We start from the raw sequence: 27,984 nt of genomic DNA, 5'->3' as shown, positions 1-27,984 counted from the left end.
GCGCGTCGTCATTATCTAGGCGTTACACGCCAACACAGGCCAACACACGCTGCACGACTAAAGGCATGCCTCGTGGTTAAAACCCATGAATGAAAATACACACAGTGATGAAATCGTGCGAGTTGCCCTCTTTTATAACACAATTATTGCAATAGGTGAGCCTTAAATAGGAGGCGAGAGACGCGACTTTAGGGAACCCCTCGCAGCCCGACAAATGGCATCGCTCCTAATGGTGCAAGGGCGAAAAAAGGGTGGCTGGTCGGAGCTGAAGCAACATGTGGATACCAAGGTGCCGACCTGTAAGCCTGCCATGGCCCCCGCGGTCCGCGCAAGAGAGGATATCCCGCTCTGCTGTAAGGCATCGCACCGCGAAGAGCTGGAACCTCTTCTCTCCACAGTTGCTGGCTACTGGCGCCGCTTGACACACCCGCGGCAGTGGGCGCCGTGGACAGAGCGGAGTCCGCCTCCGTGGCAGTGTCCTTCGTAGACGAAGCCGCCTTCATGCTTGGTGATGATGCTCTGGGTGAATCTCGGGGCGGTGAGGCTAGACTGTTCCTGTCCGGGTGGAGCCTGGTGGGAAAGCGCGATCCATCGCCCACGCTAGTGAATACCGGTATCAGCCATTTTCCTGTCTTCGGGCCAAACACCTGGTGGAAGGAGGAAGGGATGAACATAAGTTCGTGCTCAGGCTTACGAGCGTGATTTTTGCGAACATCACAGAAAATATGTGCGCTCATTAAACACCGAAAATTAGAGTTTTGGTTCGATCTCATGAAGGAACCATACTGATTCATTTTAGGCGGTAAGGCTACTATCGGCTGTGGACCATGTAGCACCGGAAAGACAGTGCACTGACATTTATTACATGGCATCATTTACTGTGACTCAAAATCTGAGCGCAATAGTGATTTCCTCCTCCTTCTCCATCGGAATGCGGGCAGCTGACGGTACTCAGAGCAGCACATAACCCCCAGCCGCCGCCGTAAGTCTTGTAAGAGTGTCACACTGAGCTTCTCACCTTCAGCAAGTCGATCGGTATCTCAGTCAGCAGAGATGCCGAGCTGACATTGCGGCTGACCTCAGTTTCAAATTAGGCACAGCGGTCCTCGTCACGAAACTAGTTCTCTAAGCATGGTGGAGATGTTCTGTTCTACTTCTGCCTTCGGGATTTGGAAGCATTGAAATTCGCAGCATGAAACATCGAGGGGAAAAGCTCTCTTAAAGAGAATAAAATGTTGAGCAGTGTTTGTTCCGGTAGGCGCAGCTTAACTAGCAAAGTGATTTCATCTCGTTTTCGACAAAGTGCCCGTCTGAACGCATATTTCACATGCGCATGCTATGAATGTTATCTGCTTGTCTCCCAGTTGATTTCATTCACAATTGTGGCACAGCCATGAAATGTTTGCTCGCAGTTGACTGTCTGGGCGCAATTTTATTCAACGAAAAACATTTTTTTAGTACTACATATATGACGGGTGCATGCAATGCTACTTGGCACTTAGCAAGACAATTCATTGATCAAAGTTGTGTACAAACAAGCAAGAGCTCATAATCTGGATTGTGCTGGAAGCTCTGTCTGGTTGGACTGAATCAGAGCTGAAGCCGGTGATGAAACAGTGTTATGTCTTTCTTGACGTCTGTAGCAAACACTGTAAAGCAAGAACTGATGTAATGTTCCCCGATTGCTATCAGAGCAAAGATTGGAATAATTTTACAGGGAATGTCATAAAAGTTTTATAATGTTTGAAATCAGCCTGGTATTATGAAGAATAAATTATAAACCTGCTGGCTTGCTCTTCTGCTAATGTCTTTAGATGCGAACTTGACGATTGGAAGGTTGCAAAACATATTAAGAATATGAATGAATATTGCATCTTTCTGCTGTCAGCTTTTTGCGGTGCCCTCCAATTCGCATACATAGGAGAACTATATGGCAACATTCATATAATTTACGAAATCCACAACGCAATGTAGTAAAGAATCTATGTGCGTATAATAAAAAAAGTGAGTGTGTTTAAGACTGTTCATAACTTCGCCATTGTTTGTATTGTATTGTGTTTTTTTCAGCGTTGATGTAGTGTTCCGGTTCCAGCCTTTGTGCGCTCATTCTGGACATATATTCTCATTTGGTACACGAAACGGAATTCTTAGTAATTGTGATTTGGCGCTTTTCAGAAAATGTAAACGAGAGAATCTAAGAATGTTACTGAAGGACAGCGGCAGAGCATTCCTGCATGAGAGAGAAGAAACAAATTGAAATGAATTCGAAGAAGGCACACAGGAATTTAAAAGCCGAAGATGATGAAATTAAAAAAAAGAAAGAAACATTGTGGCACGAAATAAACATGCTCCTGAGGTTTCGAAAGAACCTAGATAGGGAAGTGACAATTGGTCCTCCTCCTCCACAGCGACGCCGTCTAACGGTTGCGTCGAGAGCTCGTATCCTCGACTCTCTCGCAAGCGACACGTGGTTTCCTCGGGCCGCTGGAGCCGACTTGCGTTCCTCTGACGCACTCAAGACAGCGCGGTTCCATGACCGGCTTGCCTCTCTGATTGAGCACCGCAAACGTACGCCTACGGGTTCTCAGAGCTCTAAGCCACCGAAGCCATGGTGGTCGCCCGAGCTTGCCAACGATCGGCGCCGCATTCGACCTTTGCGCCGGCGCTTCCAGCGTTGCTCAGACCAGTCGATGCACACTGTATACCGCACCGCGTTTCAAACGGCACTTGCATGTTACCGGCGAAAATTCAAGGAGGCGAAGGACATGGTTGTAGAACAGGCATGCTGCGATGCGACCCGAAAACAATTCTTCGGCGTACCTTTTAAGCAAGAATTCGCCGAACTGCGCGCATCAGTTTTTCTACCGCCCTTGTACTTCGGTGGAGGCGTCCTGACAACCTCTGCCTTCGAGTCCGCGGCACTTTTGCTCCGGACACAGGTAGCTTGTGATGATGCTAAATTTGATACAGAGCTGCACACGTCCATCCGTGCCTCTGTTAAGTTACCTTACAACCCTTCCGTGCCGCCTGACGTACCGTTCTCGTATAACGGGCTTCAATTGGGCGTAAACGCATTCGGTACGTGCTCGGCTCCCGGCCTGGATGCGCTCACGGCGCCATTGGTTGCCGGCCTCTGGCGTGTCCATCTGTCCTTCTTCCTCTTCCTATTCAGCAATGCCTTCCGTATTGGCAACTGTCCCTCGGCGTGGCGCAGGGGGCGGATTGTCTTTCTTCCTAAGCTGAGCCGTCCATCTTCTCTCCCTACTTCCTACCGGCCAATAGTAATGAATTCAATACTGGGTACATTATTAGAACTACACGGTCGTCTATTATTTCTTGCACACCAGAGGCCATATCCACCCCTACCAATTTAGGTTTACACAGTAACGCATTGCTGTTCAAGCCCTCGCCTCGCTGTGGACGGCTTTGGAAACTTTCCGCGCATCCCGTACGCTCGTGGTTCTCATATCACTGGATTTTCAGGGTGCATTCGACAGCATTTGGCATCCCCTCATCCTTCGCTACTTTCGTGACCGCGGTCTTCCATCCAACCTCTATCACCTCTTACGTCCCTTCCTTTCCCACCGCATGGTGGTCTACCGCACGCGCACGGGCGAAGAAGTGTCTGCCATTCCTACTCTTGGCTGACCTCAGGGTTCCCCTGTTTCCCCCTTGTTATGGAATATTATTATCGCAGACCTTCTAGACTATCCAATGCCTCCTGGTGTCTTCTTAAAGGCGTATCCTGAAGACACCATATCATTAATACCGGCCAGAATGCGCCATGAACTCGAACAGTTGTGTGCAGACGTCCTCGATAGGATAGCCAGCTGGGCCTCCCACTCCCGTGTCACCATCTCGTGGGCAAAAACTTTCTGTATGCTATTTTCTCATGGCGTGGGCGGCATGAAAAAACATAACCCCGCCGTGCACTTTGCGGGCCGGCCGCTGAGCTTCAAACTAGAACTAAGAATTTTAGGTGTTGTTTTTACAACGCCATCTCACATTTTTACCTCACGATAACCTCCTGCGGGACAAGGCAGAGGTACGCACTTCGCGCCTCGTCACATTTCTTTCATTTCATTGTTCGATACCCCCCTGTTCTCTCCGTAGGCTTTACTTTCAGGTGATACAGCCCGCCATTACCTTCGCTGCTGTAGCTTGGTGGCCTCGCCCCGTTCTTTCCCGCCTTCGGGATAAGATAATTACTGTGTCCCTCTTCTCGCTCTACAGGAGCATTCCGTACAACGAGCACGGCTGCTCTCCAAGTTTCTCCGGGTACCTCCTCTGCCCTTGGCCCTGGACCGCCTCTTTTCAGAGTACAGCCTTTTAAACGGTGTGGATCCCGTCACTTATGGAGGTCACACTTTTGTCCCATCAGATATTCTCCTACGCTTTGATTCCTGGTGTGACCATCCTTCTCTGGCCTTTTCTTTCTCGTTCACCCGTCTTCTCCCTTCTAATTTTCCTTTTCAGTCCTCTCTTCCCGGCTTTCATATTTTCACGGACGATTCCTATACATCCCGCTCTGCGGGCGCTGCCTTTGTTGCATTTTCATCTTGTGGGGCGTTACGTAAACTACCTCGGTTTTGCCTTGAGACAGCCTCCAGTGACTTCTGCGCAGAGGCTGTTGCGTTTCACGAGGCTTGTTGTTATGCCCGGCACGCCCCTTCTTTACCCTTGCACATTTACTCTGACTGCCTTTCTCTTTCAACCTCTGAGATTTCCGCAACCGCGACATAAAATTCACCCTTGCCACCATTTCACTTCAGCGTCCAATCTTTTTATGTCATGTCCCAGCCCACTGTGGTGTCTGGGGCAACGAGCTAGCAGACAGGGCAACCTCTGTGGCGTCGACGCGTGGCCTCTTACGACCATCGTGGCCATCGCCTTTGTCTGTGCGCACTCGTATGCGCGCTACTGTTCTAAAGCTGTGGGCATCCATCTGGACCGCAGGCCCCTCCATTCTTCGTCTACCCCTCTCTTTCCCTCCGCCTCGTTCTCTTGTTCCTCTCCTAACGGGCCACGGCCGCTTTCCTTCGTACTTCCATCGCTTTGCACTTCTCTTTTCACCTTCCTGCCCATGCGGTGAAGCTGAGGATGAAATGATTCCTTACTTACGCACCTGTCCACTCACTGCGGATTAGGCAAAGATGCTGCCTGGGTATCCGAGCTCTGTTTCCTCTCTAAACTTCCTTTTTTTGTCATTATCCGCTCGTTCTCGCGCGCTGCTTATACGCATTGCTGTTCGTGTCTCTTCCTTGCTTCCACCTGTCAACCGCGTTCATTCCCGCCCGGACGGTTCGTAGCCCTACCGATCAATACAAAGTCTATAACATGTCTTGTGTAGTCGGGGGCGCCATATGGCCGATTTTGGTGGGCTGCGGCTCTGCCCCTGCCATGTGGGCATGTGGCTTTCCTGTTTGATTTCCCTGAGTGCCCTCGTTTATTTTGATCTGTATTAATACATTCCGTAATGACTGTTAGCTGAACTCTTTTCGTTTTTTTATCACTAGTTGCGCATCAGTTTCCTTGTTCCTATCTGTTTCTTTTAGAGCGCAGCTCTTTGGCGCTCGTTCCTGGGTTTCGCGTCGGCGTCGGCGTCGGCCTCGTAACCAGCGCCTCCCCACTTTCATCCCCCCAGTTCGAGCCGGCGCTTGGCAACCGAAGCCTCGCAGGAAGCGCAGAGCAGCCGGAGAACACAAGGAAAGGAAGGGGGTTTGGGGGGGGGGGGGGGTGGGGAGGGGTCGCCGGAGGAAGCGCTAGCAGCGACTGTCTGATGCCGCTGCCGCCGCTAGCGAGTCAAGACAACGTGACCGCGTAGATAATAATAATAATTGGTTCACAGGAAGGGAAAGGCGCAGTATCTGTCACACGAGTTTGTGGACGCCTGAACCGCGCCGTAAGGGAAGGGAGGAAGGTGGGAGTTAAAGTGTAAAGAGAGAAAGGGGAGCCGTAGTGGAGGGCTACGGAGAATTTCGACCACTTGGGGATCTTTAACGTGCGCTGACATCGCAGAGCACACGGACGCCTCTTCGTTTCGCCTCCATCGAAACGCAGCCGCCGAGGTCGGGTTCGAACCCGGGTATTCCGGACAGTAGTCGGGCGTCTTACCACTGTACCACCCCGGCGGGGCATGACCGCGTAGAAAAACTGATTTATGTTTTATAGGAAGGGAAAGGCGCGGTAACTGTCTCACTTGTTTTCTGTGGACACCGCAACCAAGCCGTAAGGGAAGGGAGGAAGGCGAGAGTGAAAGTAGAAAGAGAGAAAGAGGAGTCGTAGTGGAGGGCTACGGAGTAACTTCGACCACCTGGGGATCTTTAACGTGCGCTGACATCGCACAGCACACGGACGCCTCTTCGTATCCCGTTTCTCTCGCTCGTAACGCGTCCCACGGCTGTGACAACCTCGCGAGGCACTTGTATAGATCTCGTCTTTGAGAATCAAGCATTGGTGTACTAAGTCGAACATATATCAGTCTATTTCTCCGACCACAAAGCTTCCTTCTTGACTGTCAAGAACTGTTAGTGGAGTCTTTGTTAAAGGAATACGTGTGAAAAAAAAATTCTGTGATAGCGCATACATGTGTTGCTCGATTTCTTTGCCTCAATCTATCGAAAAGGTGAAACAGCTTATTTGCTGCGCTCAAATTTCGCATTAGGAAGTAACGTAAACGTCGGTAATTTTTTCTTCTTGTTTTCTTTTCTCTCTCTCGAACGTTTTTTTTTTGTTCTTGGGACCTGCATTCTTTACCTCCCCCCCCCTCAACTGAACTGCCCCCTCTCCCTTCTCTTCCTTATTTTTTCTTCTTCTCCTCGTCTTCTTTTCTTGACTTCCTTCTCACAGTTCCCCGCCCCTTCCTTTACCGTGGTCACTTGGGAGCACATCGCAAGGATCTTGGCACGCTGGATCCACCCTTGTGGTTTTTGTTTTTTTTTCGTCTCTATAATGAGCCATTTTGTCTCTGCCCTAAAAACCACTTCTGCCGCCCGACATTTGTGCTAAAGTTTCCTTGCTGTTCTGATTGACTTTCTTTAAAATTTTCTCTTGTGAGTTTCACATTTTCTTTTATTTTCAATTGATTTTTGCCTGCGATAACTTCTGGTTCGGTGCGGGCTTTCTCTCATGTTTGTTTAGTTTATTTTGTCATTTTGAGAGAGTTTACAATAAAGGGCAGTAGAGGAAAAGGGCAGACGGTGAGATACAGCCAACACCATCGCTTCAGTACTGGGAAGACGGAATGAGTTAGCAAAGGCGTTAAGCATTCTTGTGAGCGAAACAGCAGACATGATACGCAGTCCTGCTTGAAAACAGCATTTTGATTAGGATATATTTAGCCCTGTGGATATATTGACGGCTACGATGGACACCAGCTAGCAAGCAGACAGCTGCAGTTACAGCTGCAGACAGCTGCAGCAGTGCTGCAGCTGTCTGCAGCAAGCAGACAGCTGCTAAATGTGGTAGTTTCCTTTCGTAACTTTTATTTTGATGGAAAGCTGTATTTGCAGAGTTCCAACTGTTCCTCCAAATAGTATAGCCCACAAAAATGCTCTAACAAATTGTAGTGAGCGTTACAAGGCCCAAGGTTTTCAACCTGATTCGTATATAAAATCTCGCGCCTAGAAAGGTTCATCAACCAGAGCGTTGGCGGTATGTTAGGAAAGCTCAGCCCTAAAACCCCTTGCTCCGCCGGGGCGGCGCAGTGGTTAGGGCGCTCGACTACTGTTCCCAAGGATGCGGGATCAAATCCTGGCCTTGGCGGCCATATTTAGGTGTAGGCCAAAGGCAAGGCGCCCATGTGCTCGCGACGTCAGTACACGGTAAAGATCTCCAGGTGGTCGAAATTTCCGGAGTCCTCCACTACGGCGTCTCTCATAACCTGAGACGTTTTTGGGAGTTAAACGCCACAAACCAAAACAAGCAACTTGTTGTTAATAGTACGCATGCAAAGGATTTTAGAGAGACAGAAAGGCAAGGGAGCTTATCAGAGAGCCCTGAAGAAATAGATTGTCTACTGCTCGGAAGACATGCAATACAATAACAGGGCACAATATAATGCTGATAAAGATAACCGCAGCTTTAGAATTAAACATCAAATGGACTGGTGGTTCGTGCTACAGAAAACACTTCGCCACGTGACTCGGAATAATGCGTCCTGGTAGAACTTTCAACTTTCAAAGAAATGCATATACACATATCACAGTGGTTGAGGTGTCACTATGCGCAAATTATCTTGACTTCCATGGAAGCACAATTTTAAATAATGTTATTTATTTCCTCAAGGCACAAAGGGAGTAAGACATAAAAATGGGATTATTAAATAAATGAAAAGAGGTTATCCGATGTGATGAACTCCAGGAGGGAGCGGAGATGGGGCCTTTGCGTTTAAGGAATACTTGAGGATGAGAGTTCGCCCTGGGTTCAATGTGCCCAAATAAAAGTTATGGAAAGACCGAAATCTGATGCGGCAATTCAGCGGAATTATCTCGTTTAAAAACATTCGGGGCTTCACTGTTTTATTTTTTTCCCGGAATACAAATTAAAGAACATCCACGGAAGGCTCACAATACTTACATGTGATCTACTTTGGCAAGGATTCAAAGTGGTAGCCTTGCTGTTCATATATGTGCCTTTTTTCTTCTACCCTGTTTAACCGCCGCGAACATCACAAAAGCCGCGCTTCGAAGCAGCACATAGCTACTCAGAACGCGGCAAAAAAAAAAAGCGAGATGCCTACAGAAGGGCACTGTGCTCCCAGCCTGCTTCAAGTGTTATCCAGCGGTCTACAGTTTCGCATGCAATGTGGTGCAGTGCACCATCAGTTGGCATAGTGTATGAGAGGGACCAAAACATGGTGACTTCACTCTCGACGAAGACATGAAAAGTGGTGTTGCTGTGATTTCAGAGTGAACAGCAGTGTGTATATTTAGTTGCAATAACGTTAAAAGCCCCATCTGCCACTAAATTCAACGCCGGCGCTGTCAGCGAAAGATTACGGGCGTGCTTCTGGCAGGTGGGAATTGGTAGGTGGCGCTGTCGTACACTGCGTAACCGTCAACTTGCTTGACGTCACAATAATATACGAAAGGCCACTATGTAATAATAACAGCGCAGCGCAGCACAGCAAACGACACGATTAAGAGACTAGGACACACAAGCGATGAAATTACAACTGATATTTATTGGGTGAAATGCTCTATACTATATGCAAGATGAGATAGCCCGGGAGATTGTGGAGGTTGCCGGGATAGCCGGTCGGCGTGAAGATTGTGGTAATTCTCCTTCGATCGCTTTAACAAAGGCTAAGCTACTCTATTTAACGAAGTTATAAGCTGATATATTTTCTTATTGTTTTTGGAAAACACTATATAAGTAGCATTTTAACCAATAAATATCAGTTGAAAGTTTTACGCTTGTGGGCCCTCATTTCTAAGTTATGTCGTTTCCTGTAATACGGTGGTACTAATACATAGTGGAATACCAACTGGCCCGCAATCGTATCCTACTGAATGACCGCTATATCAGATACTGTTAGCTCTGCCGGCTTCGAATTTTAGATGGCCGGACAGGCCGGGGAGGCAGATTGCAAAGTCGAAATACACAAATATGACAGCGGGAGCGATGAAGCAACTATTGCTGCAAAATTTATCCTTCATTATTTTGCGGTGCTCGCACCTTAATGAATGTTTTTACCTTAAGTTCACTCTTCATACACGCGACCGAATTTTGTGGGCGACATAGGTTGGCAGTAACGGGCTTCGGAAGTTGAGGTATCGGTGGGTATAGAGCCCCCTGCCCTTATAGGTAGGGTTGCACGGCGGGAAAGCAACTGTCGGGTGGTGTGTCTTGGTCAAGGATGCTTCCAAGCACTGCCATTTATCCATTAAGACACTAACGTTGTGGCTGTTCGGGCGAGTTTATTCGTCATGATGAAATTGTAGCCCTTGACAGATACGGATAGATGAAGATAAGTACACATGTCGGTCACTTCGCATCTGTTTACTTCTCTTAAGCGCTAGACTTTTCTCCACTTTGCGCAACACAAGAAACTCCGAACCACATAAGGATCGTTAGATATGAACGTTTCGCCTTGAAAATATTTGCGGAGGGTTTAAACATTCTATTTAATGACAATATGACAATGGTTTTACACGTTGCCCTTTTTTCTGGAAAGGTTAAGGGAAAGAAAAAATTGTGTTAGCGAAAAAAAAAAGACGTTGCATTTTTTCAGAGATGGTAATTTATATTTTTCTTTTCAGTGGTGCCATCGATTCGCTTCACGCTTTGTATTCTGATTATACGCTGAGCGCTTACTTTTGCCGCATTATCGTTTAAAAGCCCGCCCTTTCGTCGCCTTCTATCGCCAACCATTCCACTTTTGCAATTGTACTCCGATGTCTGGTCACTGGTATGCACGCCGCAAAGGCAGAATACGAAGACCTATCCATCCAAATGAACGGCTATTGCCAGAAAACGCTGGTACTTCTAGCAGCGACGGCACTCACCTCGACGACATTTGCGTAGGCACCAACGTTGAAAGAATCGCCGCGCTCTTTAAAGGTGGGAGGCCGCGTGGATTCTAGCGTGGTGCAGTTCTCCATCACGAAAGACGCGTGCATGCACAGAAAGCAGCCGACGGAGCAGAACATGGTCGCCGCCACAACCAGCAGGAACACGGGGTGGAGCATCTGCAATGCCAGATGGCGCTCCGTGGGAGCCCTATACAACATGTACAGAGACATGCTGGCAGCGACGTAGGCGCACAGCAGCACGAGATAGAACAGCGTGAGCAGGAAGAACTTGTATGTGCTGAAGCCGACGCAGTTGTTAAACCAGGGGCAATGATGGTCCATCTTTGGGATACACCTGCGACCGACCACGATAGTGAAACGTCAGTTTGTGACAATTACGTCCAATGCATTTTCGACTAAAGCATTGGTCACATTAGTCGGAAAGGCAGCAAGCAAGGAGAAAGCAGGTGTCAGATGCCACGAAGTCGCTCTTTTCAGGGCGGAGAATACAATCACACCGTGGACTCTGACACCACGAGTAGTCGGCTTGAAATATAGCCCAGATAAAGTGACTAAGCCAAACATGTGTGCTCGCGCCGTAAGAAGAAAACTTGCAAGAGGCAAAAAGGTCCTTGGTAAATAGTGACTAGGAATTTCCATTGTGCGTGGTACTTTGGATGACTTATTGGGAAACAAGGCTTCTTTCTTCCTCTCGTTAATTAAATCTACTTAACCTTGGGGGATTCCCCTCAAATATTTGATCAGTGTAAATGAAACGTTAAAAAGGAACGACCATAAGCACAGATGGTCCACACGGGTGCACTGTTACAGCTTATCTTTTCAGATGTCATCACAAGGACTGCAGATAAACGGATCGACCCAAATTTTGTTTATATTGTGAATGATTCTATATGCATGCCATTTTCTTAGCTTAGTCTCGCAGGCCGAAGTAGTGCTCCTGAATGGCGTGATCATCATCATCATCATCAGCCTGATTATACCCACTGCAGGGCAAAGGCCTCTCCCATATTTCGCCACTTAACCCGGTTCTGTGCTAGCTGCATCCACTTGACCCCTGCGAACGTCTTAGCCTCATTCGCCCACCTAACTTTCTGCCGCCCCCTGCTACGCTTTCCTTCCCTTGGAATCCAGTTTGTTACCCTCAGCGACCATCGGTTATCCTCTCTTCGCACTACATGGCCTGCCCATGTCCATTTCTTCTTAATTTCCACTAGAATGTCGGTAGAATGTCGGAATGAGAATAACGAACCCTTTACGAGGCACGCATCCCTCTAATGAGAGAGCACAGAGGCAGCATGGCGCTTGTAGTCTTTTTACTCATTTTTCATTTGTGGCTTCGAAAGGAACCACATACCAACGAGAAATGACTGAATTATCATGCCAATTTTGCCGTTTTTAGATAACTTGAGACTTTTCATCTCTTAGACAGTCCAGATCGTTCTCCATTTTATTCGTTGTTTGAACTTGTTACTATTCGCGCAAAGCTTTCAGCTTCTTATTTATATCACTCTACGTTGAGGATGTTTAGTTTTTTATTGTCACGTGGTAGTGACAGTACCATAGGAACAAACGAATAGATTTGCGTTGCAGAGAAATAAACCGTTTATTGGGCTGACGTGCACCCGCAAAGTCCTAAGCAACTCGAAATTGGCGATAACAACAAGCGAATAGTACTTATCGCTCGTCTAACATTAAATCCACGTTGCATCCGACAGAGCTCAGCTTGATGTAGGCGCAGAAACGGCTGAGATAAACAAGCGAGTGAATACTGGAAAAACAAGGAATAATACAGAAATAGTTGAGCTCGCCTGCGAACATTCCACACTAATCTCGGCGCATCCCGCGCTCAAAAAGAAGTTATATAACGGCACATTTCTGGATACCGAGCATGAATAAATTGTGCAGAACGCTCTGTTTGCTGCAGTCACAGTGATAAGGCCACATGCTGGCGGCTGTTCAAAATAAAAGACGGTGCATTATCATGACATGGCTGGTTGCATCAATGCCTGTTGCTTAAATAGTTTATCGCACGCAGTTCAGTGCTGTGTTCTGCATCTTTCCAATAAATTTGTAGATTTTGAGCTAATAATGGGGAAATCGAGCAGAAGTTGCGAATCTCTCCACAAAAGTAAATGGGAGACTTCAATGTCATTTGGCGTAGGTTTTATGAGTAATGAAACAATAAAGCTATCAACAAAAGGCGAGATTTGTGCGCAGAAAAAAAAAGGGACGTGGAAATGATATCATAGAATAAAAGATACAGAGGATACCACTGAAAATTGTAATTAAAGCCTCTTCTGTGGTGACTGTGTAAATAGAAGTAATTTCATGCCAGATGCCACGTGCATCTGTGCGCCGCGTAGCAAAGCTTCCAGTCTGTTCAAGCAATTGCATTTATAACCAAGACAGGTCCCACATGACATTTTAACCATTAAGTAAGCAGACAAACAGGGAATTATACTGGTCGTTTCTACAGATCATCGCGACAAGTGGGTTCCCATGGTTGCAGTAGCGCAGAGGCCGTTAGGTAGCTAATGCTTATAGGAGGTCAGTTCAGCGCTGTGTTTCTTGCTTACTCTCGTCTAGTCCTACTGCCGTTCCGCTGCACCACCTGAAGCTATAGGAGGTATTCACTGAGGCTATACAACCAGGCAGCACGAGCATCGGTGCGCTTTGTCCGCCATGTCGATGGTCATCGGTGGTATCGGCGCGCTTCGTCTTGAGCAGTATTAGGTTCGTTGTCAGGCGCCCACCATATTGTCACGTAGTGGTGACGAGGTCGACGACACAAATGAAGGGTCGATGATTGCACTAAAGAAACTCTTTATTTGGGCTGACTTGCGCCCGCAAAAGAACTAAACAACTCGGCGGCGGCGACAGAAACAAACGTGGTCGTCGATCGTCGAACAAAGAATGCCCATCACACTCGTCAACGCTCAATTTAAAGGCTGCACAGAACAATCTAGATAACGTCACAAACAGTTCCCAGCACGGCCTGGAACCTTGTGGAAAGACACCCGAGTGGCCGGAACCTTCGAGACAGATCTCGGTGCATCTTGCGCTACAACGAAACTGATAAAGGTGTGACTCGCGACATCGAGCATTAACAAACAAAGAAAACGGAACTGATACGCGGTCCAGAATCAGAGTGATAAGCCGGAATGCCGGCGGCTGTTAAAAAACAACAGATACAGTTTTTGAAGGTTTCGCGGCATTACTCCCCCCTTAAAAAAACCATCGCCTCGATGTTCCAAAACAAAGAAACTTAAACATAAACACTGCAAAGTTTAAACACAACAGATTCTTTAACGCGCGTAATATGGCTTCAGTCGTACAACATGTACAATTTCTGGGCTTGCGCGTCGCCGTTGTGATGCTGACGTTCCGTCGGGAATGGCTTCATAGTCGAGTGGTCCGACGCGGCGAAGGATTTTGTATGGCCCAAAGTATCGACGCAACAACTTTGCACTTAATCCGCGACGGCGAATTGGTGTCCAAACCCACACTTGGTCTCCTGGATTGTACTCTGCGTGGCGTCGTCGTAAATTGTATCGTCGGCTGTCGGTGCGCTGTTGGCATTTAATACGCAGCCGTGCGAGTCGTCGGGCTTCTTCTGCACGCTGCAGGTAGGCGGCGACGTCAAGGTTGTCTTCGCTGGTTACGTGCGGCAGCATTGCGTCGAGCGTCGTCGTGGGCTCCCTGCCGTACACAAGCTGAAACGCGGTCGCTCTGGTCGTCTCCTGGACTGCCGTGTTATACGCGGAGATCACGTACGGCAAGATGGCGTCCCAGGTCTTGTGTTCAGTGTCGACGTACATAGCGATCATGTCCGCGATCGTTTTGTTCAGGCGCTCCTTAAGGCCATTGGTCTGGAGATGGTACGCAGTTGTTCGTCGATGGCTTGTGTGACTATTCCAGGATGGCTTGCGTCAACTCTGCCGTAAACGCCGTTCCCCTGTCCGTGATGAGCACTTCTGGGGCGTCGTGTCGCAAGAGAATTTGTTCGAGAAAAAACTTGGCGACTTCTGCCGCGGTACCATTTGGTAGTGCTCTTGCTTCGGCGTAACGGGTAAGGTAGTCAGTGGCCACGATGATCCACTTGTTACCCATAGACGAAGATAGAAAGGGGCCGAGGAGATCCATCCCAATTTGTTGAAAGAGCAGGATTGGGGGCGGAATCGGGTTTAGTAGTCCTGCTGGTCTGATCGGCGGCGTCTTGCGTCTTTGGCCCTCACGACACGTCTTCATGTAGTGGGCAACTTCGGAAGGCAGTCGTGGCCAGTAATACTTCTCCTGGATTCGACGCAACGTGCGCGCAAATCCGAGGTGGCCTGCTGTGGGCTCATCGTGCAACGCCTGCAGAATTTCTTGCTGGAGGGTTTTAGGCACTACGAGAAGATGCGCGGTCTTGTTGGGTGCGAAGTTCTTCACGAGAAGGCCATTGCTTAACGAGAACTATGATAAATGTCGCCTGAACACACAATTAGGAGGGGAAGCGGTCTTTCCTTCCAAGTAATCGGCTAGCGCTTTCAGCTCAGGGTCTGATCGCGTTTGTTCTGCGAAACTGCTGGCGCTTACCGGTCCCAAAAAGGTGTCGTCGTCATCGTCCTTCGGGGGAGCATCGACGGGTGCACGGATAAGCAGTCTACGTCGGAATGCTTCCGGCCCGACTTATAGACTACAGTCATGTCAAATTCTTGAAGTCGTAGGCTCCATCTGGCAAGGCGGCCGGAAGGATCTTTCAAATTAGCCAGCCAGCAAAGCGCGTGGTGGTCGCTTACCACCTTGAATGGTCGGCCGTATAGGTATGGACGAAACTTAGAAGTGGCCCAGATGATTGGAAGGCACTCCTCGGTCGTCGAGTAATTGACTTCGGCTTTTGTGAGAGACCTGCTAGCATAGGCGATTACTTTCTCCTGTCCGGCACTCTTCTGGACGAGAATGGCTCCTAGGCCCACACTGCTCGCGTCGGTGTGAATTTCGGTCTCGGCGTTTTCATCAAAATGGCCAAGTACAGGAGGGCATTGCAGGCGGCGCTAAAGTCCGTTGAAAGCTTCTCCTTGCGGCGCTTCCCATTTAAAAGGTACGTCAGCCTTTGTAAGCGGCGTCAACGGATCGGCGATCCGCGAAAAGTTTCTGACAAATAGTCGATAATAAGCGCACAGCCCAAGGCATCGGCGCACAGCTTTCTTGTTGGCAGGCGGGGGGAATTGTGCGATTGCAGCCGTTTTCTCCGGGTCTGGGCGAATACCGTCCTTACTAACGATGTGACCTAGAAACTGGAGTTCTTCGTAGGCGAAGTGACACTTCTCTGCTTTTAGCGTTAGTCCCGATGACTTCATGGCTTCCAGCACTGTCCGTAGTCGTTTTAGGTGGTCTTCAAAGTTTGACGAGAAGACAACAACGTCGTCCAAAAATACCAAACAAATTTGCCACTTCAAGCCTGCCAGGACTGTGTCCATTACTCGTTGAAACGTGGCTGGTGCGGAGTAGAGGCCAAATGGCATCACGTTGAACTCATAAAGGCCGTCCGGTGTGGGGAATGCGGTTTTCTCGCGATCTCTTTCGTCGACCTCAATTTGCCAATATCCGCTCTTCAGGTCCATCGATGAGAAGTACCTTGCATTGCAGAGCCGGTCGAGAGTGTCGTCGATGCGGGGAAGCGGGTAGACATCCTTCTTCGTTATGCTATTCAAGCGGCGGTAATCAACGCAGAAGCGAAGTGTGCTGTCTTTCTTCTTGACCAAAACGACTGGTGCCGCCCAGGGGCTGTTCGATGGCTGGATTACGTCCTCACGCAGCATTTCCTCAACTTGATCACGAATGGCCTGCCGTTCTCGCGGCGATACACGATAAGGGCTTTGGCGCAGAGGTCGGTCGTGTTCGTCCGTTATAATGCGGTGCTTGGCCAGTTGTGTTTGTCGTACCTTCGATGATGACGAGAAGCACTCCCTGTAGTTTCGAAGAAGACTGCGAATCTGGTTTTTCCTGCTGTGGGTCAATACTGGGTTGATGTCAAATGGGGGCTGACGGAATTGGTCCTGTGCGTCTTCCAGTGGTTGGTCGTGGAGGGCGAATACGTCTTTGAGGTCCGTTAATTCGTCGAGAAAAGCAATGGTCGTGCCCTTGTTGAGATGCCGGTATTCTTCAGTGAAGTTTGTTACCAGCACCTGAGCTTGTCCTCTCCGGAATTTCGCGATGCCTCTTGCGATGCCGATACCCCGTTCCAAGAGCAATTGGATATTTCCTTCGACGATGCCTTCAGCGGTTTCGATGTCTGTGCTACCTACGCTGACGGCGAGGCTTGATTGGGGCGGCACGGTCAATTCTCCGTCGAGGACGTTTAGAGCGACGTGTTGCGTCGAAGTCGTCGTAGCAGATATGGCTTTGTCTGCAGAGAGCTTGATGAGCTTGGATCGGAGGTCGATGATAGCCCTATTTTCATTTAGGAAGTCCATGCCTAAAATCACGTCGCGGGAACACGGCTGCAAGACCACAAAGCTGGTGGGGTAAGTGCGCCCATTTACGGTTATTCTTGCAGTACATCGTCCCGATGGAGAAATCAGGTTGCCACCTGCGGTGCGAATCAGCGGGCCATTCCAAGCGGTTGTAACTTTCCTAAGTTGAGAAGCTAACGGTCCACTGATGACTGAATAGTCAGCTCCGGTGTCTACTAGGGCAGTGACTCTGCGACCGTCGATATCAACTTCAAGGTCACTTGTTCGCGTCCTCGCATGCACGTGGGCCTTAGTGTCCGATCTCGGTTCCGTCGTTTCTTCAGGTCATGGCCGGGGCATACCGTTGTTACTTCGCTGGGCGGCGGTGTCTGCTTGCACTCTGGTCGTCTTGTCGTCGTGTGGAGCGGCGATTAAATGGTTGCGTCGTCGTTAGTGGTCGTCGGCGGCAGAGGATCTTCGTCTTTTCGCCGTTGAGCAACCTCACCTCCAAATGTTGCTGCCTTTAGTTTCTCTTATGGGGGCTAGGGGACCGTCCTTGCACGTAACCGCGGCCCGGCGACGCAAATCGGGCATTGTACGGGGATGGGGAACGTGACAGACGCCTTAGCGACGAGTGCTCTCCGCTGCGCAGGAAGTCGTTGATTTCCTGTGGCCGCTCGCCAGGACGAGGTCGTGGGGCGCCGACAGCGAAACCACGGAGCCCGATCCGCCTGTACGGGCAGTGACGGAGGATGCCTCCTGCCTCGCCACAGTGGAAGCAGAGCGGTCGGTTGTTTGCTGTTCTCCAGGCGTCGCACTTTCTGGGGCTTGGGGGTCGGTGGTAGGCTTGGCGGGCGGCTTTCGGGAACAGGATGGTAGCGACGAGAGCTTGGGAAGTCGCGTCGGGGTGCAGGGCGACATAATGCAGCTGCATAGTCCATCGCTGCTGATTCATGCTCTGGAGCCGTCGGAGTCGTCGCTTTAGGAGCGCCTGCTGAACTTCTTTACGGACGACGTCCGCGAGCGTCGCCACCTGGGGTCGTCGCGATGATAGTAGCATTCGGCGGAGCTCTTCTCGCACGATCTCCCGAATGAGGTCCCGAAGGTTCTCTCCGCTTGCAGATGCGTTGGGGTAGTGGGTTGAGCAGTCCGGCTGAAGTGGTTGCTCGTAGTGGTGCATCCGGGTGGCCAACGTCTTCTCGATAGTAGACGCCTCCGTTTCAAATTCCGCCACGGTTTTTGGCGGATTTCGGACAAGACTTGCAAAAAGCGATTCTTTGACGCCTTGCGTTAAAAATTCGACTCTCTCACCTTCGGTCATGTTAGGGTCGGCGCGGCGAAAGAGGCGCTTCATCTCCTCAACGTATGCCAGGACAGGCTCGTCAGTAAGTTGAAGTCTCTACTGCAGGAGGACCTGGGCTCTTTCCTTTCGGGCGACGCTTGAAAAGGTAGTAAGAAACGCTTCCTTGAAAGTCTCCCAATCCTTCATAGTTGCCTCATGATTTTCGAACCAAACTCGGGCATGTCCTTGAAGAACAAAGTAAACTTGCCTAAGTTTCGCGGAGTCGTTCCAGCCGTTGAAATCTGCCACACGGTCGAAAAGGTCCATCCAATCTCCCGCATCTTCATCCGGTAGTCGATGGAAGCAGGGGGGCTCACGGGGTTGGACGAAAACAACCGGTGCTGTAGGCTGGGCCATTGTCAGCGGCGATGCCTTCCGAGATCGAATGGAGTCAGGCAGCAGACCGTGTTCGGGTTGTAGGCCTTGAAGTCGGCGGCTGGCTCGGTGACCTGTAGGCTGGTCCTCCAGGGCGACAGGAACACGGCTTGGGTCTTCGCTTGAAGGATCAAAGGCAGCACCTCCAGCAGATGTCACGTAGTGGTGACGAGGTCAACGACACAAATGAAGGGTCGATGATTGTACTAAAGAAAATCTTTATTTGGGCTGACTTGCGCCGGCAAAAGAACTAAGCAACTCGGCGGCGGCGATAGAAACAAACGTGCCCGTCGATCGTTGAACAAAGAATGCCCATCATACTCGTCAACGCTCAATTTAAAGGCTGCACAGAACAATCTAGATAACGTCACAAACAGCTACCAGCACGGCCTGGAACATTGTAGAAAGATGCCCGAGTGGCCGGAACCTTCGAGACAGATCTCGGTGCATCTTGCGCTACAACGAAACTGATAAAGGTGTGGCTCGCGACATCGAGCATTAACAAAGAAAACGGAACTGATACGCGGTCCAGAATCAGAGTGATAAGCCTGTATGCCGGCGGCTGTTAAAAAACAACAGATACAGTTTTTGAAGGTTTCGCGGCAATATATTGGAAATGATTCGTATAGTTTTATCAAGTTTTAAATATATCCGCATCCACCTTTTTTCTGCGGAGCCCTTTTTGCGCATGGAGTCTGTGGCTGCACTTTTCTGCTCAGTGAGATAACACCGCCTGCTCGGAGTTGCAATAGGCATTCACTCCGCAACAGCTCGACAGTAAAAGTCGCCACATGCTTATTGCACGCGACGCGACTTGCACCTCATCAAATCCGTTAAATGTTAGCTGTCATTGACACAGGGCACATCTTGAAGAGACGGCACATTATTAATTGCCCCAATTATAAATCTCGCGTGGCCGTGAAACGCACACTTCAAGTGGTGGTAGACGGCAAACTGCTGATTGAAGCTTTCACAGCCGCTGTTTCAGCAGTTAAGCGAAGCCTCTCATTTGCTTAATTTCCGCTACAGAAAGTCGAGCAAATACTGTCATACTGTCGCGCGCTCAGAGCATAAACGGCACACTCAGCCAGAATATTATACAAATTCAGTGTCGGCAACATAGCTCTGCTTGAAATGCACCTAACCTGCATGAATAGAACCTAGGTGCTTAGATATCTTATAAGTGCGCTAAGGGGGAAGCCTTTCCTGCTAACCTTTGCAGTCATCTGCCGCTGTTCACTCATTTGATTCCTTCTTTCTTTTTTTCCCCATTTTTTGCATAATTTTGATGTATTTTGCGCAGTTTAAACCGAAGCGATGGCATTGGGGTTGAGCATCCTCCTTGCATTCTGGCGATTCGGGGATCGATCCCCGGTGCCTCCGGGTACCCACCGGTTTCCAATGGGTACACGATTTTCTGGCCTGCTGCTCGGCTATTCTGGGGTGAAATGCTTGGAAAAAGGGGCTAGAACCAAAAATGTTGGTTCAAGAAAAAAATAGGGACACACATTGGGCTTTCGTTGCGAGAGGCGGGCCCCAGTCGAAAAAAAAACTACAGAACTGTGTCAAAAATACGGCAAAATATCCTGTAGGTCTATCGTAACCATCAAATTTTTCTGTAGTTCTGTTGTTTTTCTGTAGTATATTTCTGTTGTCTGTAGTTCTGTAGCACTTTTTTGTTGTAACTACAAAAATTTCTGATGTTACTGTAGAATGTTCTTTTGCCACAACAGGTTTCCCGTCAAAAACCGCACAGAAATCCTTTCGTAGCATCAGAAAAGTCTCTAGTTTTTTCCGACTGGGACTTATTGTTGTCTGATGGTGGAACGGATCACTGTCCTATCAACACAACTCTTTAATACCTCTGACCCCTTTCCCAAGCACTAATTGACCCCAAAGAGCCAAGCACCAGACCCGGGAGAAAGCTTGAACCCATTGAAAATCGGTCTGTACCATGCGACACCAGGGATCGAACCTGGTACCTCACGAATGCGTGGTGGATGCGCCAGCGCAAGGCCATGGCATATCCTTTTTCTGTTTATTGCTAAATGCACATAATTACAAAATATACAGCACATATACCGGGTGTCCCAACTAACTTGAACCAACGGATATAAAATAATACATTTGAGGTAGTTCAGTGAAACCAATTGCATTCAACTGCCAGCCTCCTTGCGCACTACAGGCGATTTTTCGTTTTGCAATTACTTAATTAGCTAATTATGTTAATTTTTCTAATTGATTAAATATCGACTTTAGACCAAACATGCGAATTGGAAACTTGTAGAGCCCCTTCAGAAACCCCCATTCCATTAATTGCGATAAAGAAAGCCTCACGCGTATCTTTTTTTCTGGGCTCTAAAGAAAGCCCGCGAAATACAAATAATCCCACGTGACTAGTGCATTTGCGCGCCGCGATTGTGGTGCTCTCAGTCGTGGTTTGAGCGAACGAAATTAGCTGTGGCCGTGTCTCCTTTGCCCCGTTAAAGCGGCAGGCCGATATGCCTGCGATGGCTTCTTTGCCCGCGTCCGACAACCGGCCCACGTGATGGTGCAAGTAGCACCAAGAGCGGAGAGCCGACACCACCGGGATTCTAACAAACCCTCCTTCTCTTCCATCTGCGAACTTTACGGCAAACGGATGAGCGATAAGGTATCAGCCACTGAATCTACGCATGCAGGCTTGGGTAAAAAGGCGAGATGACATGTGACGCGGCTAAAATTAGCGCTGCACCTTCATTTGCTGGTTCTTTATCGTCATCCGCCTGTCGTGATGTAGGCTGCTGCGGTGCACAGGCCTGGCCAAGATCGCGGTGACGACGGGCGAGCTCGAGCTCGCTCCAACCATCGCCAACATTTCTGCCTGCCGCTGCAACGGGACCATCGGGTCACGGCCGCAGCTGATTTCGTTCGCTCAAACCACGACTGAGAGCACCACGATCGCTGCGCTCAAATGCGCTAGTCACGTGGTATTATTTGTATTTCGCGGGCTTTCTTTTGAGCCCGGAAAAAAAGATGCACGTGAGACTTTCTTTATCGCAATTAATGGAATGAGGGTTTCTGAAGGTGCTCTACAACTTTCCAATTCACATTTTTGGTCTAAGGTGAATATTTATTAAATTAGAAAAATTAACATCATTAGCCAATTAACTAATTGCAAAACAAAAAATTGCCTGTAGTGCGCAAGCAGGCTGGTAGTTGTATGCAACTGGTTTCACTGACCTACCTCAAATATATTATTTTTTAACCCTTGGTTCAAGTTAGCTGGGACACCCGGTATATTTACAAGTCCTCCAGGCCGTTCTCCAGCCGTGAAAAATGGAGTCATTTAATTTGTGTTAGCTTCCTAAACACCAACTCGTTTTCAGCACCACAGCCCGCATACGGCCACCCCACCGAGTCGTCAACTCTTTCATCTCAACTTCCTTTTTGCTCCATCTCATGCTGCGTTCTCCATAGCCGTCAAGTGACAATCCGTGATAAGTGCTCGGAGTGGGATACCTTTGAACTTTCTCATCACGGCTGGTGTTTTATCCCACGCGCATTGCCACAATCCCACACACTTAGATAAATTCAGCATGCTGCCGCTTTTTTCACAGTATTCTTGCGCTATGTTTAGTATAGCCGTGATGCTTTCCCTGTCCCGTGAAAAATAAACGTCATCCGCGTAGGCCCGTAATCGGACCTCGCATGCTTGTAGGCCAAAGCCCCTTACCTCGTCGCTCTGCCAAACCTTTCGACACAGCGTCTAAAAAACAAAACGTGCAAAGAATAACAGTGCAAAGGGGCAACCGTGACGAACAGAAATGAGAACTTTTATACCTCTCGTTAATTCACAATTTATCATCAGGTTTGTGGTGCAATTCATATAAGCTGATTTGACGCCTTCGCATATAGAACCCAAACCGACATGCTTCATCAAAAGGAATGGCGTTTCGTGCGGCACGTTATCAAAGGCCTTCGCCAAATCACTGGGATGCATGGCAACCCTGAAAAAATCCCACTCGCAAAGTTCTAATACGCTTCTAGCGACAACATATTTGTGCATATGTTGTGGCCGTTATCCCGCGTGTCTGATGAGGCCCGAATAAATCCTTAATTACTGATTGGAGACTTCTCGAGAACACCTTCACGAGAACTTTATAGCGACATTTGCAAACGTGATGGGCCTATAACCTGTAACAGTACTCAAGTTAACTTCATCCTCGTTTTTGAGGATTGAAACCATGTGGGCATGGGTGAACGACGGCGACAGAGACTAGCTCGGAAAGGATTCTGCGAATACCCTTTGTAAGGCTATAGGGACCGGGCGCCCGTTGTATGGCGCCACCGTCGCCTTGGCAGAAAAGCGCCGCCCGCGGCGGAGTGCCGGAGCAGCGGAGTGCCGAGGCAGCTGAGCGGTGCAGTCGTTTCCGTTCTGAGAGGCGTACTCGGGCATGTCCCTACCCGTCGTTTTGCAGTGCGGCTTTGAGCTACTTTGAGTAATCGCAAGGACTATTTTTCTACCAGCAAATCTAGAAAAAGGAAAGGGCCTTTCTCACCAGGGCGTGCATGGGTGTTTTTTTTTGTGTGTGTGTGAAAGCACTCGGTGCATGTTACTTCTGTTATAACTCGAAAACTCCGCGCGAGCGATTTCACCATGCGCTAGAAACGCCTTCGTTAGGTGTTTGTGGAGACGACTTCGGAAACGGGTTCTGCGCCTGCACTGCGCGTTCATCTCATTTGTGTTCTTGTTGAAACCCGCCTGAAGATCAAACACCGCCGAGCAGTGTATTGGTAGTTCTAATGCTCAGCGTTCATGTAAAATGAAAAAAATGCTGCACCTGTCTTTTTTGGTAATAGGCTCAAACGATTCAGAATAGTGTTATAGCAGATGACATTCCGCCTTCAACCTTCCAACGAGAGCTGGAAAGGGAGAAACATAAACAAGAAAGGCAAAAGTAGGATTATCTTTATGTTAGGAAAAGCAAACAAACACACTTCCAGGACTTCCTGCAAAATTACGCTACAATAGACCCCTGAACCTGGCCTTATACTATCAAACGTAATCCTAATATAAGCGAAATGAGTAATAACATTTAAGCATCATTTTTACATATACTACAATGCTCTGATTGAACAGGTCGGAGCTCCTGCAGATAATTGACTTAGAAAATGTTATGCTATAAATATGTTTCTATCGACATGCTGCGGAGGTCGCGAAAAGAAAAAGGAAATTCTCTGCTATGAGCGGCCCTATTTTTTCGCGCACCTGCCAGGAAAGATGGGTCTTGGGAGTATTTGACTTTTGCTTATTAAGGCGTTCTTCCAGCGCAGGAAGTTCAATGCGAGTGACCGCAGCTGCCTTGAGCATTTCAAGGTACTAGTCCAATACTGCCAATCTGTTAAATACAATCTTAAAAAAATAGGACAGTGTGATATGTTGTAAGATATAAGCCAATGACAACTACAAAGACGTTATAATGTTGAAGGAACCTTTATGATGGCTCGTTCGCTAAGGTGTTCTACTTTCTCAGCGTACCACGAACTTTCGGGGCCGATACCTGACCGCGATACCTGATGAGCGTTAGGGGATACGACCATATAGTTAGTTTTCTATTTGCACGTCATGGATTCCGGATAACTGAAAGCCATTCCTTTTACATACCTTGTCAGTGCAGATTGCCGGACTGCCGCTAAACCTTTTTACAGAATTGGCCATATAAGAAATTTCTCAGAGGTAAAACGGTCTTGTCTTACTGCACCATAATCAGGAAATCTCGTATTCACAAAAATGCTAATGAAAAACACTGTATTTAGGCGGGCCAGGAAATAGGCGCATCTGAGAGAATGCACAAACCTGTGCCAAGTACAACGTGAAAGCGAATTAAAAAAAAAAGAAATATTTGCTACTTGAGAAGAAATATGTGCGGAACCTATTAACACTCTAAACGGCAATCTGCGTGCCTTAGAAGTTAAAAAAAAAGCCACGTTCATGCACATTTCCAACAATCAAAATGTGTTGTTTTCTCGTTCGCCTTTTATAAAAGCCAATAGCAGATTTTGTGACCATGCGGTATTGAATGAGCTCTGAAATAAGTGATTTTATTAGGCGAGACGGATATACCACAAACAAATTTTAAGAGTATCAAAGCAGAGCTCTCGAAGCATTTTCATTGGTTGACAAACGGAGAGAGGCAAAAGGACAAGATCATGGTAATAGGAATTATGTCTCCTATTGCTCTTTCTCTTAACAGAAAAAATAATTCTCTATAACTATGTCAGCGAAAGCAGCTGCACAAACATTGTATCTGCCCATCTCTGAAGATGGTAACGCGGCGCGAAAGACGATGGTGACTGCTTTTTCCTTTTCCGTGCTGGGGTTTTCTTGTACACAGGCGGCGAAATGCTAGCGTTGCAACCTACGCGGTCGGGTTCCTTCGATTTCCAATTGTCAATAAAGGGACTAGAGATGAAGGAGCGCGACTTTGTCTCTGGCAGTCTTTAGCCGTCACTCCTAGGGAAGGATTTAAAAAATCTGGCATTTTCCGCGACCACACAGTAACCAAATACGTAGATGCGTGCCTCTGTCTTTCAAAGAAGCGTGCTTAGGTCACCCGCCTCTCATGCTTGTATGGAAACCCGTAGAAATGAATCGACTTAAAAGCGTCCGACGAATTCGCGTAGCTGCCAGTGCAGCCAACAACTCACCATGTTTCGCCAGCCTTGTTTGGCCATACTTCGTTTCACCAGATATTTTCAGACAACTAGACAAACATTCTGCTCTCCTGAGGATATATTCACGGACAGCATCATCAAAATGTTAGGATTTCCAATTTCCACACAAACCAACGACAAACAGCGCGCTCCAATGCGCCGGCTGGGGCCGGCGCATGCCAGCAATAAGCGCTGCGCCGAGAGGCGGCGCCACCCGTTCAGCTGTCCGGTCCCTATAGCCATGTCATTCTTGAACTCCTTATAAAACGCCGCACTCACACCTACCCGACACGGTGATTTCCTGGATATGACATCTTCTATGGCCTCTTTCATTTCACTAACGCTAATCTCTCTTTCGATCTTGAATGTGATATCTTTGTTTGAAGTTGGCATAACAGAGAAGACATCATCGTGGAATCCTGGCTTATCCGATGTTCTATGGAGGAAGAGTTGTGTATAGTAATTTTCAAATGCAGTTTTGGTACTGTCCCGATCCCGTGCTATCGCGTCATTATACTCAACCTCTAATATCTCTCTGGAGCTAGCATGCGCTATCAGATAAATCTCGTTTTGTCGGTACTTCTCCTACCAGTAGCTTTTTTTGAGCGGGCGCGAATTATTGCTCCTCTATAACGATTTTCGTCGATATTTGAGCTTTTGTTTTGTCTTAATAGTTTCGGCCCTTAACAAACGAGACATATTAGTCTCTAGCTCTATCAAACTGTTTAACTCCAGCCTTGCATTTATTTCCTCATTCCGTTCAATAAGTTTCAGTTCTCTTTCTATACCTTTAGTCTTAACTATATGCTTAAAGCTTTCCCACTTATCATACATGGGTCTTGCCAAAAGAATTTATATTTCCTTTTTCATATCGTTAAAAAATATTTCATCCTCTAACATATTTCCTTTATTTAACATATTTACTATGTCGACGTCCATGGCTATGTTGACGTCTAATTGCCTTTTTGAGTCTAATTGATTCACTAATTACTCCATGTAAATTCACATTTTGCACACAGGAACATGTTTGGCCCTCTACCTCATACAACCATTCTTTTACTCATTAATCAATTTCTCGACAGTGACGGTGTGACTTCCTCCTCGGACGCACAAATCTTGTACACGCTCATGACTCTAAAAAGGCTTTTGCCTTGATAGGCTAAGGTATTTTATTTGCATTTATTTACTACTGACCAGCTTGAAAAAAAAGAAGCAGTGGCAAAGTGCTGCAAAGTCTTGTTGAGTCTCTTGCTTGGACCTGATTTTGTATTAAAAAGATAAACGCACGTCATTTGTGAGATCAACTACACGAGCACTGAACTTGGCGTCATCGCAGATGCCGACATTGACAGCAATCTGAACATTAGAGAACGAGGACCTTTTCGCAAATGCTTTGGCCGATTCCAAACGGTACATTATCAAAAACATTCCGTAGACAGTATATCACACATGCAGGAATTGACAACCGCCTTAGAATTCCATTTGAAACTAGAATATATCCGCCGTCTAGGGCAGAAGTAGTTGTCTTATGTTAAACTTACGTAAAACAAAAGAAAACAGAATTTGCACGTTTCCCCGTAAAACTGGTCGACGGCTAGTCTATTGTACAAATGCGATTTTCCCTTACTTTTCGCAGCTCGAGCAGTGGTGGCATCGGTCAGGCTTGATGCGCTGGCAGGGGTCGCAGTAATTGACGGTACCGTCGATGCAGCGGGTGAGCACGCCACGCTTGGCCGCCATGGCTTCCAACAGGGCGTGCTTGAGGGCAGGGTTCCTGGCGGTCTGGGCCAATCGGCGGCGTTCGTCGCTGGTGATCTCAAAGTAACGGGGTACTGGAGATGGAGGCGTCAGCGTGGTCTTCGCGAATGACCACAGGCAGAACAGCAGCAGCAAATGAAAAACCGCGGCCAGAGTGACTCGCAGAGGGACTTCGGTGACGAATGCGCCGCAAAAGACGCGCACGTATCCGTAGTACGCCTCGGCGAAAAGGCACGCTGCAAACACGACGGGAACCCAGCCGAAGACGCACTTCACAGTGCGCAAGACCGCTTGTAAGATTGGGCCAATCATTCTTCTTCTTCGTTACCAGGAACAATGGCGGCGAATGCGAATGTTTGCAATGGGCGCCTCACGGGATATTTTAGCAGATATCAGACGCGGCAAACGCAAAAAGCTGCGTACAATATAGCGCCTATAACATTAGTACTATTCCATAAATCTGGAGAACATCTGCAGCTTAGAAGACTGCATTCCTTCGCGGTAGGAGAAAGATGATGCGTCTCTCATAGCCTGAGTCGCTTTTGGGACGTTGAATCCATGGAGGAAGAAAAAATTTTTTTTTTCTTCCAGCGTGGTTGAATCCCACAAACCAATCCAGGGGAAAGATGGTGTGCCCTCTTTGCCAGAAGTAACCGAGCAGCATCGCCAGCCGGCGGAGCAGGCACGGGGCAAAGCGGCGGCGCTACCGTTGCCGTCGCTGGCTGCATATAATAATTGGTTCACAGGAAAGGAAAAGGTGCAGTATCTGTCACACTGCTCTGGGGACACCTGAACCGCGCCGTAGGGGGAGAGAGAAAGTTGGGAGTCAAAGTGGAAAGAG

General features: G+C 48.2%; 1 protein-coding gene across 1 annotated transcript; it reads right to left on the bottom strand.

Moving 5' to 3' along the window:
• Positions 1-405: 405 nt before the first annotated feature.
• Positions 406-27,455, bottom strand: LOC146209670 (palmitoyltransferase ZDHHC15B-like). The gene is made up of 3 exons (XM_084580891.1): positions 27,013-27,455; positions 10,509-10,869; positions 406-570 (listed from the first exon to the last, which is right to left on the bottom strand). Exons 1-3 carry the CDS (start codon positions 27,453-27,455, stop codon positions 406-408), a joined length of 969 nt encoding a protein of 322 aa, XP_084437017.1.
• Positions 27,456-27,984: the final 529 nt, after the last annotated feature.

Source organism: Amblyomma maculatum, chromosome 1, assembly GCF_055883805.1.
Source record: "Amblyomma maculatum isolate TAMU_Amacu chromosome 1, ASM5588380v1, whole genome shotgun sequence".
NCBI classification, from domain to species: Eukaryota; Metazoa; Arthropoda; class Arachnida; order Ixodida; family Ixodidae; genus Amblyomma; species Amblyomma maculatum.
Note: the sequence above shows the minus strand (reverse complement) of the source record. Positions and strands in the feature narration are given on the sequence as shown.